General features: G+C 51.6%; 2 protein-coding genes across 7 annotated transcripts; both read right to left on the reverse strand.

The window, feature by feature from the left end:
- Positions 1-615: 615 nt before the first annotated feature.
- On the reverse strand, positions 616-13378 carry ATF6B (activating transcription factor 6 beta). 4 transcript variants are annotated; one of them, XM_007973028.3, is made up of 18 exons: positions 13258-13378; positions 12803-12882; positions 12575-12653; positions 12237-12328; positions 11262-11397; positions 6296-6381; positions 6022-6157; positions 5804-5935; positions 5175-5308; positions 4308-4493; positions 4127-4218; positions 3206-3385; positions 2933-3040; positions 2671-2752; positions 2385-2455; positions 2052-2163; positions 1828-1912; positions 616-1310 (listed from the first exon to the last, which is right to left on the reverse strand). In XM_007973028.3, exons 1-18 carry the CDS (start codon positions 13361-13363, stop codon positions 1081-1083), a joined length of 2127 nt encoding a protein of 708 aa, XP_007971219.3. In that variant the 5' UTR covers positions 13364-13378; the 3' UTR covers positions 616-1080. The 4 variants fall into 4 exon arrangements, with proteins under 4 accessions (XP_007971219.3, XP_007971217.3, XP_007971220.3 ...); XM_007973026.3 differs by having other exon boundaries at positions 13249-13378; XM_007973029.3 differs by having other exon boundaries at positions 5175-5299; positions 13249-13376.
- Positions 13379-13833: 455 nt separating this feature from the next.
- FKBPL (FKBP prolyl isomerase like) lies at positions 13834-15460 on the reverse strand. Of its 3 annotated transcripts, none has more exons than XM_007973024.3 (2): positions 15411-15460; positions 13834-14983 (listed from the first exon to the last, which is right to left on the reverse strand). In XM_007973024.3, the coding sequence occupies exon 2, from the start codon at positions 14907-14909 to the stop codon at positions 13860-13862; it is 1050 nt and encodes a 349-aa protein (XP_007971215.3). In that variant the 5' UTR covers positions 14910-14983; positions 15411-15460; the 3' UTR covers positions 13834-13859. The 3 variants fall into 3 exon arrangements, with proteins under 3 accessions (XP_007971215.3, XP_007971214.3, XP_007971216.3); XM_007973023.3 differs by lacking the exon at positions 15411-15460 and adding an exon at positions 15224-15410; XM_007973025.3 differs by lacking the exon at positions 15411-15460 and adding an exon at positions 15097-15142.
- Between the last annotated feature and the right edge of the window lie 1628 nt (positions 15461-17088).

Raw genomic sequence — 17088 nt, forward strand, 5'->3', positions numbered from 1 at the left:
GGGCGAGAGAGTGAGACTCCATCACAAAAAACAAACAAAACAAACAAACAAACAAACAAACAAAATTTAAAAAATAAGAAGGCACAGCTTTTTCTGCCTGCCCCACTCTTTTCAGTCTTTCATCTGGACTCTCAAGTCTCAGTCCCCTCCAGTTTAGGGCTTAGAGGATATCCTGTCACATCCCCCTCCCTTCCAAATATCACCCCTTCTTCACCAAGGCCCCCACTTTCTGGGCTCTGAGCCTCTGGCCCCAGCTCCCATTGTTTGTTTGAGCTGCTCATCCTGGACAGCAAGAGGAGGGGGAGAACCTGCTTGAGAGCAGGAGACCCAGAGGCTGCTCACCCTGAAGGGTGTGGGGGCCCATCTTTCCTGTTGACTCTCATTCCAGGGATGCGTATCCTCTAGTCTGTCCCACCATAGGACATCATTGCTAGACACAGATATACCCCAGAGTTGCGGGGGTGGGGCAAGGGGATGACATGCGGTCTGTGATCCTGCACCCACCCCACCTCAGAGCCAGCTATGTCTTCAGCGCTTGATCCTTTGATGCTGGCTCTGGAGAAGCCACTTTCCCCCAGACTCCCCATCACAAGCCAGGAAGGCAGCCACCACTCCTTCAACTCCCTCCAAGTTGTTTATTTAATAATAATAAAAAAGAAATGCACACACATAAACCTGTACTCCCCCCACCACCCTCCCTTACTCCCAGTAACTAGCTCCAAAATGCAAAAACTTCCCTTGTCCCACCTGGGGACTAAATTCCCACCTCCACTGCCATAACAGAGAAACAAAATAAAGAATATGCAGCAGCCCACCACCCACCCCACAACTGAACCTCACGCAATCCCCTCAAAGAAAGAAGCTGGGACTGGGGGTTCATAGGAATGAGAGGAGCTCTATATTCTGAAAAGGGATGAGAAGAGAGGTGAACACCCCCACCTCAAATAAGTGCTTAACCCCCACACCTGGTCTTTCCTTTACCGATTGCCCCAAGCCTGGGGATCAGGGAAATCTGAAACAGTCCCACCTGGCCACGCGGTACCCCCTCTTCCCGTTCTAAGTCAGTGTGAATGGCAGAGGTCAGGGATGATTGAGGTAGAGGGGCTGATGGGAGGCCTGATGGGCCTGGCTGGCTGCAGAGGCTGGCAAGGGGCCACCTGTGGCATTGCCTGGGGTTGGGGATGGCTGTTTTCGGAGCGAGGGGGGTACCGTGGAGGTCTTGATGTGAATCACCCTGGTGTCCATGACCTCACACTCGATCTGCATCATCTCCTCATAGTCCCCCGGGGCCCCACGGCCTGACAGGGTCTCTGTGAGAAGGGGAGAGTTAAGGAAGAGGAGACGGGGAGGCAAACAGGGATTGGAGGGAGGAGGGGAGGAGGTCGGAAAAGTAGAGGTGCGCAGAGAGGAAAGGAAAGGGCAATAGTGAGGGGGCAGATCCATAGTGGGAGTTAAACAGGATGGCAGGGACACAGTTTGGTGCAGGGACAAGGAGAAGGGTAGGAAAAGAAAAGGGCATTGATGAGTGTGGGGTTACACAGGAGAGGACATCAAGAGAAAAAAGGAAGTGAGAGTCTAGCAGGTTCCCCGCCCACCTGCCTCTGCCCAGTCATCTACCCAAGCACCTTCACCAGGGAAGGACCCTCACCCTCATCTCCCTCCCAAAGTCTCCTGCATGGTGCTCTTCCCTCCACCCACTTCCTGCTGCTTCTCACCTGTGGATCCAGCAGCTCTCTGGATGCCCTGCTCCTCTCCCCCTTCCCCCTCAGCTCCCAGGCTGGATCTCCCTGTTGGAACTGCCCCCATACCCAGCAGGGAAAGAGTTACCATTGGGGGCCATGGCCGGCATCACCAGGGACATCTTGGGCCGGGAGGTCTTGTTGTGGCTGATGGCTGGGAGCAGCAGGTGGTCCTGGAGAACAGAGGGGCCAGGCCGGAAGGGTGGAGGCAAAGATGCCAACAGGCTCCCCAGCTCTACTCTACATCCCCCCACTGAAGACAGACTGCTGGGAACCTGGGGTGACAGAGATGTGAGGCCAAGAGAAACTCACTCTTCGGAAAGAGACAACATAAAACGTGTCTTCCCGTCGGTCAATTGCATCCAAGAACGCTGGCTGTGAACGGTCTGGGTGGCGATATAGCTGCAGCTGGCCCACAGAATCCCTAGGCAGGTGGGGAAATAGGATTTGAGGGGAACTAAGCCCAATGCTCAGTTTCTACCAGGGAAGGGGGTAGGATGAGAGAAAAAGACAGGAGACCCTGAGTGGAGGAGGGAGGTATAATTCCACTGGTGACAGTAATGACAGGCGCAGGACAGCTACTGGGGGTACAGTTCTTGAGAGTGGAATTTCACTTAATAAGTAAGCACCCCACCCCACACTCACCTTTCCGGGGGTCCAGGCGGTTGGATGGGGACTGCCTTAACTGGAGGTGACTTCTTCCGTGGCTGAGACTTCTGGAAGGAGAAGTATCTAAGGATTTGGAGAGGGTATAGGGAAAAGGGAAAGAGACAAACAGCCCCTGGAAGCTAATGCCACCTCCCACGCAATCCTCCACTTCCTTCAAACGATCCCTCAAACTTCCACAGCGAGATGCCCACTAGGAATCCCCAGACAAGGCCTTCAGCCCTTGTCTTCAAGTGGCCTTCCTTGAACCAGCCACCCGCCCTACCTGTCTCTCCTGGGCCCTCTGAGGGATCTTCCGCCGGCCTCTCTGGTGGCGCTGGACCCAGCCACTCAGCTCGTCAGCAAGCCTGGGCAAATGGAGGAGGCTCAGGACCTCCATGCCAGGCCAAGATTCCCACCCTCCTTGCCCACCCACAGGAGTGAGGAGAGGGCAGGGAGCGCTGGCGCTTTAGTACACAGGCCAGTCAGGCTGATTGCACAGGGCCTTGGGAGGCCGGGGGAGGATGCCCCAGTGATGAATCCCACACCTCAGGGACTCGGTGCGGTTGAAGTGCCGGCAATCAGAGGAGAGGAAGAGCTGGTCTAGGTCTCTTAGTAGTAGCTCCTTGGTGCCCCCAGGGAAGGTTGTCAGGTTCCTGGAGTGAAGTAGGAAGGAGACCACACTTGGAGACTGCCCAGCACTCCCACAACAAAAAAGGCGATGATGGCAAGAGAAAGTTTTGGGTTCCCCTCACTGAAAGCGGGGAGAAGACCAACTCATACCCTCAAAGGAGAGGGGGGTTCTCTCTCTCTCCCCTCACCTGAAACTGGGCTGGTCTGTGGGGCTGGGCTGGGGCTCTTCAGGGCCCTGGGAGGACCCCTGGAGAGGTTCAACTCCATGAACTGGCTCTTGCTCTGAGAACCCCAGCAAGTGTCTCCGGGGTCGAGGTTCCCCCTTGTTCATCCGAGGAGAGACGGGAGCTGAAGGAGGCTCACTGATGCTGTGGATAAAGAGGGATGGAGCACAATGAAGAATTTCAGCTGTATCAAGTGTCTAGTTAAGAATAAGGGCTCCGCAGATGGACTGCTTGAGTTGCAATCTGTTACACAGGCCTCACTCTGCCTCTGTAAGATGGGAATAAGGATGGTCCCTACATACGAAAAAGAAAGTGCATCACCTAGAGCCTAGAACTCAGTAAACATTTAATAGTCACTATTTCTACCAACATTATCACCATCATCTACTCTCCACTGGAAAAATAATGGAGCAGGAGGCTGGGCAAGGTGGCTCACGCCTATAATCCTAGCACTTTGGGAGGCCGAGGTGGGTGGATTGCCTGAGCTCAGAACTTCGAGACCAGCCTAGGTAACAACGGTGAAACCCTGTCTCTACTAAAAAGATACAAAAAATTAGCCGGGCATGGTGGTGTGTGTCTGTAGTCCCAGCTACTCGGGAGGCTGAGGCAGGAGAATCACTAGAACCCAGGAAGCGGAGGTTGCAGTGAGCCGAGATCGCACCACTGCACTCCAGCCTGGGCAACAGAGCGAGGCTCTGTCTCCAAAAAAAAAAAAAAGAAAAGTAATGGAGCAGGAAGGGGCTGACCAGACACATCATCGGTGCCAAGGACACCAGAACCATTTGTGTATAAGCATAAGGAAATGGCCTGGGCCAAAGCAGGCAGCTAGGAGGCTGTAAGGTGGGCTCCACATGGAAGGTTCTAGTGAAGCAAGGAAGGTCTCACCTGACGGGTCCAAAGTTGAAGGCAATGAAGAGAAGGAAGACCATGATGCAGACCACCTTCCTGTTTCCAGACCCTAACTTGAGCTCGCTGTTCTAAGGTACAAAGAAAGAGACAACAAAAAGGGGACTCATTCCAAGGAGGCTGTATTCCTGTTGGTCTCCCAGGGACAGACTGGTCTTACTTCAGCCAGCAGGGCCTCCAGTCGCCGCCGGAGGGCAGCATTCTCCCGGCGGAGCTGCTGGTTGTCAGCCAGCACTGCCTGCAGCCGAGCCTCCAGCCCCTGCAGATACTCTTTTTTCTTTCTCCGGGACTGGCAGGCTGACTCCCGGTTCTTGATCATTCGCTGCTGCCGCTTCAGCAGCTTTGCCTAGGCACCCGAAAGGTCAAAAAAGAATGACAGATGAGTTGGCAGAGGGGGACTATGCTCCCAAACCCCACCGAATGATTTACCCAAAGCTCACACGGCCACTCCCCTGCCTTCCTGACCCACCTACACAGCCAGAGAGGTTCTTCCTCTCTACTCAGACATTCTAGGGAAGGGGCCCTTCTCTCAAACATGCCCTGCTACTGCTTCTTAGAGGTGGGAAAGGTTACAGTGCAGGAAGAACTTTCTCTATGCTGGTGGAAACTCTTTCCTTGGTAAGTCTTTCTTCCTGTCAACCCACATTTGTAGGGTTCAAAGTTTAACCTTGTTATACTACTTATACAGTCTACCTGATTTTCCCCCAGGAGGCAGCCTCCCTCCCCAACTATGGCCACGACCGCAGTCGTATAGTACAGTATGACTTCCTTGCCTTTAATTTATGGAGACCAACCCCATTTCTCCATCTGCAGTGACAGCAAACCTAAAGGACCCTAAAACTACCTGGAGTTGATATTCATATAGAAACAGGAGTCCACTCGGACCCCCAGAATGATCTAATGGGTCTGCTTCCTCACTTTTTGCTCCTAGGTCTCAACTGCCTCCTCATCCCACAGTTCTCTCCATGACAGACTTCCCTCTTCCCTTCCCATCACTCGCCCTACTCCTCTCCTCCCCAACACTTACATCCACTTCAGGCGGGCAGGAGTTTCCAGGCATAGGAGCAGGAACGATGCTCTTCCTCTCAGGCCGTGGTAGAGAGGCAGCCGGCCCTTCAGGCTGGACTCGAATAGCACCCTGGATGAGGACAACTGGGGATACTGGGGCAAGTGAGCAGAGGAGGTCAGAGGGTTGTGCGCTAGGTGGGGTCCTTGTGTCCACACCCACACCAGAGCACCCAAGGATTGGGAGCCTCAATGGTTGCAAGCTCCCTGACAAGGTCAATGCAGCCCGCCTCCTTTTCTCCTTCTTTAATTATTTTATTTTCTTTTATCTTTTTTTTTTTTTTTTTCTGAGACGAAGTCTCACTTTGTCTCCCAGGCTGGAGTGCAGTGGCATGATCTTGGCTCACTGCAACCTCCACCTCCTGGGTTCAAGTGATTCTCCTGCCTTAACCTCCTGAGTAGCTGAGATTACAGGCGACTGCCACCACTCCCCACTAATTTTTGTATTTTTAGTAGAGGCAAGGTTTCACCATGTTGGCCAGGCTGGTCTTAAACTTCTGACCTCAGGTGATCCACCTGCCTCAGCCTCCCAAACTGCTGGGATTACCGGCGTGAGCTACCGTGCCCGGCCCTTTTCTTCTTTTTCAGTACCTGGGGGTGGCTGGACGAGGGGCTGCAGAAGGACGGTGGTGCTGGGAGGCACAGCTCTGGGTGGCATTGGGACAGTGGTTAGCACCACAGGTTTGGGCTGCAGTGGCGGCTTCCGGATGGGCAGGGCTTTCCCTGAAGGAAGGTGAGAGAAAAAAACAAGAAATGTCAGGACCACAGGCCTCTCACTAGGGATTCCAAGTGTCAGGAGACCCCATTACCTGAGGAGCCATCAGGGGATGGGCCCATGCTGATCTGGACAGCTCCAAGTGAGGGGGCTGGGACATCCCATAGGAGGCACCCTGAAGGGGACAGGGACTCTGTCTTCACTTCCAGGACCTCCTCTCCTATAAAAGCCTATGTGGGGCATTCCAGAGATACGTTAGTCAGGAGGAGTGTCAAGGAGAAGGAGCTGAAGAAGAGAAAGCTCTCATACCTCTAGGTCAGGAGGAACTCACTGGAGCACCTGGAGGGAGGAAGGAAGTTGGTGCTCACCTGGCTGGAGGAGTCGGCTGAGAGCAGGGAGGCCTCAGAGTTGATGGAAGAACATGGAGAGACAGGTTCTATCTTGGTCTGGACATCTGTGGGAGGCAGGATGAGGCAAAAGCTGGATATCATGTAAACACTGAAGGGTTAAGAGGGTTAAGATGAGAGGCTGGGCGCAGCGGCTCACGCCTGTAATCCCAGCACTTTGGGAGGCCAAGGCGGGCAGATCACCTGAGGTCGGGAGTTCGAGACCAGCCTGACCAACATGGAGAAACCCCGTCTCTACTAAAAATACAAAATTAGTCAGGCATGGTGGCGCATCCCTGTCATCCCAGATACTCAGGAGACTGAGGCAGGAGAATCGCTTGAATCTGGGAGGTAGAGGTTGCGGTGGGCTGAGATCGCGCCATTGCACTCCAGCCTGGGCAAGAAGAGCAAAACTCCATCTCAAAAAAATAAAAAAGAGGGTTAAGATGGGGAAATGGGTCCTTTCTCTTTGAACCTGAAAATAAAACTCTTCTGGCCCTAGATTGCAAGCAATCCAGGAGCGGAAGTCACAGAGCTGCTCACCCACTGGCTCTCCACACCACTTCGCCTAGTGCTTTCCTTTCTCCTTCAGGGGCTCCTCTAATTTTTCTCATCCCGGCTCCGTGTTCCTCAAGGCTGTTCTTGCCCTTCTGCTTTTCCCTCTTTCTTGTTCACAGAACTTGTCTATTCACATAGAATAGGCCTGAGCAGGGGAAGGTGCAGGGGGTCTCCAGCATTTACAGGGCCCAAATTCTGATCTTGCTGGATTTCCACCTTATCCTGGCCCAATGCATCTCCATGCTGACAACTGCCAAGTCTGCATCTCCTCCTGGCTACTCACCTGCACCAGATTCTGACTTCCAAGCTGCCTGCTGGTCCCTTCCATTCTCATGCCTCAACAGTCACCCAAATCTAACCGGCCATAAATGAGGCTTCCTGATTGCCCTATCACACAAGTTTTCCTCCTAGGCACCAAACAGCAAAGGCTCAGTCATCTCTGAGCCTTCATGGCCTCCATGAAATCTGCCTTTATGACTTGTTGATCACTCCATGAAAGAAAATGCTAGGCCCCATGTCGGTGAAATAACATCCTTCTGAGGGCCAGATTCAGCCCACAGGTCAACAGTCCACCACTACCTCTGGTCCATACTGTTCACTTTGGTACTTAATTATATAACCACTAAGATTTCTTTTTAAAACTTCAATGTACATTTTTGAATAGATAATACGGTCATGAATACGGTCATGATACAAATCCAAAGGAATAAAGGAAAATTAAGTGAAAAAAAAAATCTTCCTTTCCCTCTCCTCCAGCCACTCAGATTCCCTGCGCAGAGGTAACCACTATCAGAACTATTTTTTTTTTTTTTTTTTTTTTTGAGATGGAGTCTGGCTCTGTCGCCCAGGCTGGAGTGCAGTGGCCAGATCTCAGCTCACTGCAAGCTCCGCCTTCCGGGTTTACGCCATTCTCCTGCCTCAGCCTCCGGAGTAGCTGGGACTACAGGCGCCCGCCACCTCGCCCGGCTAGTTTTTTGTACTTTTTAGTAGAGACGGGGTTTCACCGTGTTAGCCAGGATGGTCTCGATCTCCTGACCTTGTGATCCGCCCGTCTCGGCCTCCCAAAGTGCTGGGATTACAGGCTTGAGCCACCGTGCCCGGCTATCAGAACTATTTAACCATGGTTGGGCAAGGTGGCTCATGCCTGTAATCCCAGCACTTTGGGAGGCTGACAGCCAATGCAGGTGGATCGCTTGAAGCCAGGAATTCGACACCAGCATGAACAACATGGCAAAACCGTCTCTACCAAAAATACAAAAAAAATAGCCAGGCCTGGTGGCGTGTGCCTGTAGTCCTAGCTACTAGGGGAGCTGAGGCAGGAAAATCACTTAAACCCAGGAAACGGAGGTTGCAGTGAGTGGAGATCACACCACTACACTCCGGCCTGGGTGACAGGGCAGAAAAATCACTTAAACCCAGGAAACGGTGGTTGCAGTGAGTGGAGATCACGCCACTACACTCCGGCCTGGGTGACAGGGCAAGACTCTGTCTCAAAAAAAAAAAAAAAAGGGTAACTATTTAACCATGATGTATTATAACCCTCACAAAACTCCCCAAAAGTAAGAACTATATCTCATGTCCATTGAGGGTAAAGTACAGGCCCTCAAAAAATACCTAAGTATGGAGGAGAATCTGACTCTAATAACACTATGTGATGCAAAGCCACCAACAATCTTTTTGCTGCTAACGGCAGTGGGCGATCTCGGCTCACTGCAAGCTCTGTCTCCCAGGTTTACGCCATTCTCCTGCCTCACCCTCCCAAGTAGCTGAGACTACAGGTGCCCGCCACCATGCCCAGCTAATTTTTTATATTTTTAGTAGAGACAGGGCTTCACTGTGTTAGCCAGGATGATCTCAATATCCTGATCTTGTGATCCACCCACCTCAGCCTCCCAAAGTGCTGGGATTACAGGCATAAGCCACCGCGCCCAGCCTGCTAACAGTATTTCAATCCTTATTTTGTGTGTCTTCTTTATGACATTTATTAATCTGCTGGATATAATCTGTTTGTCCTTCCAAATCCACTTTCCATCTCTCACTGCTGTGCTCTGAGATCCAGGAAGAACCTGAATGGACTGCATAAGTGGGCTCCCTGGTTGGAGTTCAGCCGGTGAGAGATGGTGCCAGGAGATCCAGAAGGTACTTTGAAATCAACAATCAACATGTCTACTGGGCATGGTGGCTTATGCCTGTAATCCCAGCACTTTGAGAGGCCAAGGTGGGCGGATCACTTGAAGTCAGGAATTCAAGACCAGTCTAACATGGAGAAACCCTGTCTCTACTAAAAATACAAAATTAGCTGGGCGTAGTAGAGTATGCCTGTAATCCCAGCTACTCGGGAGGCTGAGGCAGGAGAATCACTTGAACTTGGGAGGCAGAGGTTACGGTGAGCCGAGATCACACTATGGCACTCCAGCCTGGGCAACAAGAGTGAAGCTCCATATCAAAAAAAAAAAAAAAAAAAAAAATCAACATGTCCAATGCTGAATTCATCATCTTCCCTGACCAGAAAGCCCCTGCTTTTGTAGTCTCCATCCAGTGAACAGTAACATCACCCACCCACAGCCATCCTAGCCACAAACCTCTTTGACTCCTCTCCCCAATGTCCAGGGGGTCACCACAACTCATCTGTTCCACTTCATTCTTTCTCATTTCTGCTTTCTTCACGACATCCGAATATCTTACTTGATTAACTACATAAGCCTCTTCCTTGGTTCTCTTGCCTCCAGCCCTGCCTCTCTGCAACCCATTCTGTACTTTGCCACTAGAATCATCTTCCTAATCATATTGCTTCCCTGCTTAATTCTTCAAAGGCCCCCACGTATCCACAGGATAAAAGCTAAGAGCCCCTTAGCAGGGGCCCCACCTGGCCCTGTAGCCTCTGCAGTTCCACATCACTCCCCAAATCCTTCTTATGCCCACTCTGAAGAAATGTAGGCTCCTCACACACAAGTCAACCTCCACACTGTCCTCCTGGCTAATTTCCACGTGTCCTTCAAAACTCTTAAGAAACCCTTCTTCCAGGAGCATGTCCCAGATTCAGCCCCAATGTGGATGAAATGTCCCTTTATGAGCTTTCATGGTACCCTCTAATGATTTCTTTCTTTTTTTTTTTTTTTTTTTTGAGACGGAGTTTTGCTCTTTTGCCCAGGCTGGAGTGTAGTGGTGCGATCTCGGCTCACTGCAAGCTCTGCCTCCCATGTTCACGCCATTCTCCTGCCTCAGCCTCCCGAGTAGCTGGGACTACAGGTGTCCACCACCACACCCGGCTAATTTTTTGTATTTTTAGTAGAGATGGGGTTTCACGTGTTAGCCAAGATGGTCTCGATCTCCTGACCTCATGATCCGCCCACCTCAGCCTCCCAAAGTGCTGGGATTACAGGCGTGAGCTACTGCGCCTCTACTGATTTCTATCCAAGAATGACCACACCTGTATTGACTGGTACTTGTCTTTCTCCCACTACTAAATCACAGGGTTTGAAAGTCAGCATGGTGGTCAGGTCTTGTTCATCTTTGCATGCCCAGGACTCTGCTCAGTATCTGGCATGGAGTAGGTACTTAATAAATATTTCTTTTTTAAAATGATTATACCTCAGATATGATCACATCAATAAACATTTACTAAAGAAACAGCTACAAGTAAATAAACTTGAGAACACTTTAAAAACAGAACAAATAATGTTAATTGTAGAATCTAGTTTAGTATATGGTGTTCTAGCCTTTCTGTATGTTTAAAAATGTTTATGGGCTGGGCGTGATGGCTCACGCCTGTAATGCCAGCACTTTGGGAGGCCGAGGTGGGCGAATCGTGAGTTCAGGAGTTCAAGACCAGCCTGGCCAACATGGTGAAACCCCATCTCTACTAAAAATACAAAAAATTAGCTGGGCGTGGTGGCGGGCGCCTATAATCCCAGCTACTTGGGAGGCTGAGACAGGAGAATCACTTGAACCTGAGAGGTGGAGGTTGCAGTGAGCCTAGATCACGCCACTGCACTTCAGCCCGGGCGACAGTGTGAGACCCTGTCTCAACAACAACAAAAATGTTTATAATAAAATGTTGGGTGGAGGGGAATCACACAGATAGATATGCCCTAAACTGCTCACGTTTTTAAAAAGCAAGTTGAATGGCATGACAGAATACTAGAACAAGAAAAAGAGAGAAAAATAATCTCCATCTCCTCAGCACTTCCCTTGCTGCGGTTCCCTGAAATGTTTCCTTTCCTTCCTGCCTTCCCTCCTGGTTTTCTGCCATTTCCCCTCCCGACCTTTTTCTCCCTGTCCTGCTGCCTGCACTTCCCCTCTATCTACACACAAACACACACACACACACACACACATATAACACATTCTCCTGTAGTAAAGCCGAGGATTTGGGCCAGGCTGTTATTACCTGAGCAATCATCAGAGGTGGGGACTACGTTGATCTGGACAGTTTCAAATGAGGATGTTGGGTCATCTCCCAGGAGACACAGTGGGGGTGCCAGGGACTCTGTCTTCACATGGAGCACCTCCCCTACCCCAAGAGCCTGGGTGAGAGTTGGTGTGGGGCAGGAGGCAGAAAGAAGGGCAAAAAACACGGGAGATGTTGACAGTAAGAGCAAGAACAAAAAGCTTTAGAAGTTTAGGGCTTACAAGCCATCAATTATTTGACATTCTGGTCTGAATGGTACTGAGCATCTTTCTATCCTGTTCATTCTTTCTACTTTATTTTTGGGAGAATTGATGAAGTCTCATGATTTCAAATATGGCCTTAGAGTGGACAACTTGGGCAAGAACAGTTCCAGAATTCTCAGCAGTTAATAACTCTCTTCTTCCCAGCCCCACATAACTCTTTATATTAAAAAGACCCCAGATCAGGCGTGGTGGCTTATACCTGTAATCCAAGCACTTTGGGATGCCAAGGTGAGAGCATCACTTGAGCCTAGGAGTTTAAGATCACTCTGGGCAACATAGGAAGACCCCATTTTTACAAACAATAATAAAAAAAATTAGCCAGGCATGGTGGCATGTGTCTGTGGTCCCAGCTACTCAAGAGGCTGAGGCAGGAGGATCATCTGAGCTCAGGAGGTCAAGGCTACAGTAAGTCGTGACCATGTCACTACATTGTAGTTTGGGTGACAGAGGGAGGCCCTATCTCAAAAAAAAAAGAAAAAACAAAAAACATCTTCACTGCTAGATAACCAAAAGGGATGTGGAAAATGAGGATATTAAGGAAATGGCAAAGGTAGTGGAGAAGGCCCCCCACACCTCACACACCTCATGACTCACAGCACACAAATCATTTAAATCATTTCTTTGTCACCCACGGGTGAAGGGAATGAAATAGAGTCCCTGCCACAGAGAGTAGGCGGGATATGGCTCTCACCTCGCTGGAGGGCTCTGTGGAGAGATGTGATGACTCGGAGCTGCGGGAGGAGGAAGAGCAGGGGGAAGACGGCTCAGACTTCACCTGAAGATCTGGAGGAAAGGGAGTTAGAAATTATCAGGAAGCAGAGCTTGAGAAGAGTCCAAAAAGTACCCAAGGACATGTCTGTGGGGATTCCCGCACCACAGCAAGGGAGAAGAAACAAAAATTGGGGGTTGAAGGAGAGAGGATAGGCACTTACGTAGAGGTGTGAGAATATAGGAAGCTACGTAGTTTCTGGGAAACAGTGGGAAATGAGGGTTTCTGGAAAGCTGAGGGAACCACAAAGTCTACCTTACCTGGCAAGATCGGCAGGAGTTCCCATGGGGGCTCAGGGGGGCTGACATCCATCCCCACGTCCAGGGAGCTGCCGTCAAACTAAATAACGGAGGATATAAGAGGACAGGAGTGTGAGAAAGGGTGAGAAAGTGGGGTGACTCCAGATGAGCTCTGGCCTGTGAATGAGTACAGGTTCTGGGCTCACTTTCCACCCACCAAGGGTTAGAGAAAGGCTGGGGACACAATACCGGGACATCCTGCTCGGGGCAACGGAAGAGCTGCGTCTGCTCCTCGGCCACTTCATCTAGGCCAGAATACAAGGTGCTGTCTGCAAGGAATGCTGAGTGTTAGGGGGGTCGTTCGGTGGGCCCAGCCTACAGATCGCACACAAGCCCCCGCCCCATCCCTCATTGGCTCCGCTAGGCCAGACCCACCGCCCGCCCACTTGAAAAGTGATACAACCAGAGGATTTCAGCCCCTCCTTCTCCGACCCCGGAACAACTCGACGTTCCAGCAGGGAGCAGTTCTTCCCCGACTTTTGTATCCCCTTAATGCACAACGATCCCCCTGCTTCGCCCTCCCTCAGATGGCGGATTCCGTATTTGCCCAGACTTCCTCTTTAGGCCTCTGCTTCTTTCCCGCGTGTCTCAGGGACACAGTTTGCCATAGCCCCCTCCCCTCCCCGGGGCCTCACTCTGCAGACCCCAGTCCTCCGGGCTTAGCAGGTTGTCGGCGAAGAAACGCGTCGGGTCGGCAATCTCGCTGAGGAGCATCAGCTCCGCCATCTTTCCCCCCCACCCCCCAACCATGAGACGGTTCCCAAGGCCCGCCTCTCCCCATTACCAACTAATCAGTTGACTCTTTTGAAAAAGGGGGCGTCCCGGAAACCCTACCGACCAGTAAGAGACCTGGGTGCTGGGCACGTGAATCAACAGACGCGGATGGCTGTGTAGGCGTGCCCAATGGGAGCACTGCAGCAGGAAGTAACTTCCAGACAGTGCCAGACGACCAAGCGCATGCGCCAAACAGGCTCCAGTGATAAAGAGCCTGGGAGATGTAGTACCCAGCATTAAGGTCCACCATCTCCCCCAGCCACTAAGTTTAGTTTAGACAGCTTATGTGTGTCTTCGGAGATAGCTAAGTCCCTCAAAAGGGGCGCAGTGGAACCACTGCTACCTCCCCTAGGAAGCCAAAAGCTGAGAATGGGATATGGGCTGAAACCTTCCCTCTGGCCCCCTAACCCCAAATCTCACAGCACAGACGACAATTCACAAGTTCCTGTCTCTTTTAAGGTTTAACTTTTAATCAGCCAAACATCTTGCGCAGACCCTGAGCCAGCCCAGCATCCTGCTTCTTCCCCTGAATAACCACCTTCCCCAGTTCCTCTTGGGCTGCCCGGTTTTTGGGATCTATCGCCAGCACCTTCTTGAGGTCAGCAGTTGCTTTTTCCAGGTTCCCAAGGGCAGCCTGGGCAACCCCCCTTCGGTATAAGGCCTTTAAATGGCCAGGCTCTCGCTCCAACACCCGGTCACAGCTCTGGGCTGCCAACTGAGGCTGTCCTAGCAACAACTGACAGGCAGCCAGATTGGCATGAAGGACAGTTCGTTCTGGAGGGCCAGGTGGGGGTAAAGTCAGCAGCAGCCGAAGAGCCCGTCCATAGCATCGGGCAGCTCCTTCAGCATTCCCAGCTCGAAATAGTTCTGTGCCCCTTGCACGTTCTTCCCTGGCCAGAGCTTCCTTCTCGCTAGTCTCCAGCTCCCAGGAGTCCCGGCCTTGAGTGAAGGACGCCAGTGTGAGCCTGACAGGAGGTCCAGAGTGCCCAGGCAGCTGAAGCTCTGCTTCTTCACCTTGACACATGGACTCCAAGCATTTCTCTATGAGCTCCCCCCAAGTTTCCTCCCTCCATGGCCCTACGCCCATTGTTAGCTCTGTCCAGCCCTCTGGCGGCCCTGATCCGAAAGGAAACCCCAAAGCCAGTACCCGGCAGCAGGAGCCTAGTTTGGGTTTGTCCAAGCCATGGCCACGGATTATGATCTTCTTGACAAAGCTCCCGTCGGGACAGTACCAGAGATCAGAAGCTTGGAGGGCCTCTGGCATCTGACTGGTTGATCCATGAGACTTATGAGAGTCTCCTTCAAGTTCAGCAACCAGTTTTTCAGTTCCTTGAGTATTCTCTAGAATTTGGCTAGCTGGATCTGGGCTTACTCCCAGCTCAAGTGTTTCGGTAGGAGGGTCTCGGGGCTGCTGCCTAATCTGAGTAACTGAATCAAAGTTCTCCCGAAGGTTCTTTTCCCACTGTTGTTGCGGCTGAGAGGTGTCCTTTTCTCCAGTTGTACTGACTGCTGGCGTCTCCATTTGAATGCTTGGTCCCTTCCACCGTGAGTGAACAGTTTTGGTCAGAAAGGGATGAATCAGGTTCAGGTCAGCACCTGAAAAGAAAACCAAACAATGCTAATAGCAGGGTTCTTATTTAGACTCCTTTCTCATCCTTTCCCATTCTTCTGAGACCCAGGCCCCCAGTCCTCAAAGTCCCCAATATTACTTTCCTCCAAAAATCTGCTCGAGCTTCCCCGTTCCACCCATATACAACTTAGAACTATATATTCCACAATTCCCTGCGGTTAAGGTGGCCGCGCCAACTACGGACACCCGGTCGGGTCAATAAGTACCTGCGCGGCCAAAGTGCCTAGCATGGTGGCAGGAGGAGCCGGGCCATGGGAATCACCTCTCCTTCCAAAGCTAAATGGTTACTGAATACTGCCCTCGGAGCCTTGCCCCACGCGGAGAGGGCAACCGGAGAGGGGAGGGGTCGGGGGTGGGGGGGCGGAACAACTGGGAAAGATACTGACTACTAACCCTGGAGTCCGCGAGACTCCGAATCTAGTCAAATTCCTGGCAGCCAATCGGGAGGAGGGAGGAATCTGGTTAGCCCGCCTATTGAACGTGACATCATTTCCTCCGCAACCATGAAGCTCTAGGCCTTAGCAACTGAGCAACTGAACTAGGCCAGAGCAACAGAACTAGGCAGACTCGAACAGAATTTGGCGAGGTCGGGCTGGCCAGGCCAGAATCAAAGTGGGCCAACATGGTGAGACCCTGTCTCTACTAAAAATACAAAAATTAGTAGGTCATGGTGGCGCGCGCCTGTAATCCCAACTACTCGGGAGGCTGAGACAGGAGCATAGCTTGAACTCGGGAGGCAGAAGTTGTGAGCCGAGATCACACCGTTGCACTCCAGCCTGGGCGACAGAGGGAGACTCCAGACTCCGTTCTCAAAAAAAAAAAAAAAAAAAAAAAAAAAAAAAGGTGGGCCGGGTGTGGTGGCTCACGCCTGTAATCCCAGCAGTTTGGGAGGCCGAGGCGGGCGGATCACTTGAGGTCAGGAGTTCAAGAACACCCTGGCCAAAATGGTGAAACCCCGTCTCTACTAAAAATACAAAAATTAGCCGGCCATGGTGGCGGGCGCCTGTATGCGAGCTACTCGGGTGACTGAGGCAGGAGAATGGCTTACCTGGGAGGCGGAGGTTGCAGTGAGCTGAGATTGCGCCATTGCACTCCAGCCTGGGCGACTGAGACTCTGGGAGGCCGAGGTGGGCGGATCACTAGGTCAGGAGATCGAGACCATCCTGGCCAACATGGTGAAATCTTGTCTCAACTAAAAACACAAAAAATTACCTGGGCGTGGTGGCTTTCACTCGCGTCTGTGTGAAGAGACCACCAAACAGGCTTCGTGTGACCAATAAAGCTTTTTAATCACCTGGGTGCAGGCGGGCTGAGTCCGAAAAGAGAGTCAGCGAAGGGAGATAGGGGTGGGGCCGTTTTATAGGATTTGAGTAGGTAAAGGAAAATTACCGTCAAAGGGGGTTGTTCTCTGGCGGGCAGGGGTGGGGGTCACAAGGTGCTCAGTGGGGGAGCTTTTGAGCCAGGATGAGCCAGGAGAAGGAATTTCACAAGGTAATGTCATCAGTTAAGGCAGAAACAGGCCATTTTCACTTCTTTTGTGATTTTCCAGTTACTTCAGGCCATCTGGGTGTATACGTGTAGTCACAGGGGGTATGATGGCTTAGCTTGGGCTCAGAGGCCTGACAGTGAAGTGTGCCTGTAATCCCAGCTATGCTGAGGTGGGAGAATTGCTTGAACCAGGGAGTCGGAGGTTACAGTGAGCCAAGATCGTGCCACTGCAATCCAGCCTGGCGACAGAGCAAGACTCCCTCTCAAAAAAAAAAAAAAAAAAAGAAAGAGCCGGGCATTGTGGCGCACGACTGTAATCCCAGGCGGCGGGGGGTGGGGAGGGGATCACTTGAGGTCAGGAGTTGGAGACCAGCCTGGACAACATGGTGAAATCCAGTCTCTACTAAAATTAAAAAAAAAAAAAAAAAAAAAATTTGCCTGGCGTAAGGCACGCCTGTAATCTCAGCTACTCAGAGGCTGAGGCAGGAGAATCGCATGAACCCAGGAAGCGGAGGTTGCGGTGAGCCGAGATCGCGCCAGGGCAACTCCAGCCTGGGCGACGGAGTGAGATTCCGTCTCAAAA

The sequence above is a fragment of the Chlorocebus sabaeus genome, chromosome 17 (assembly GCF_047675955.1).
Source record: "Chlorocebus sabaeus isolate Y175 chromosome 17, mChlSab1.0.hap1, whole genome shotgun sequence".
Taxonomy (NCBI): domain Eukaryota; kingdom Metazoa; phylum Chordata; class Mammalia; order Primates; family Cercopithecidae; genus Chlorocebus; species Chlorocebus sabaeus.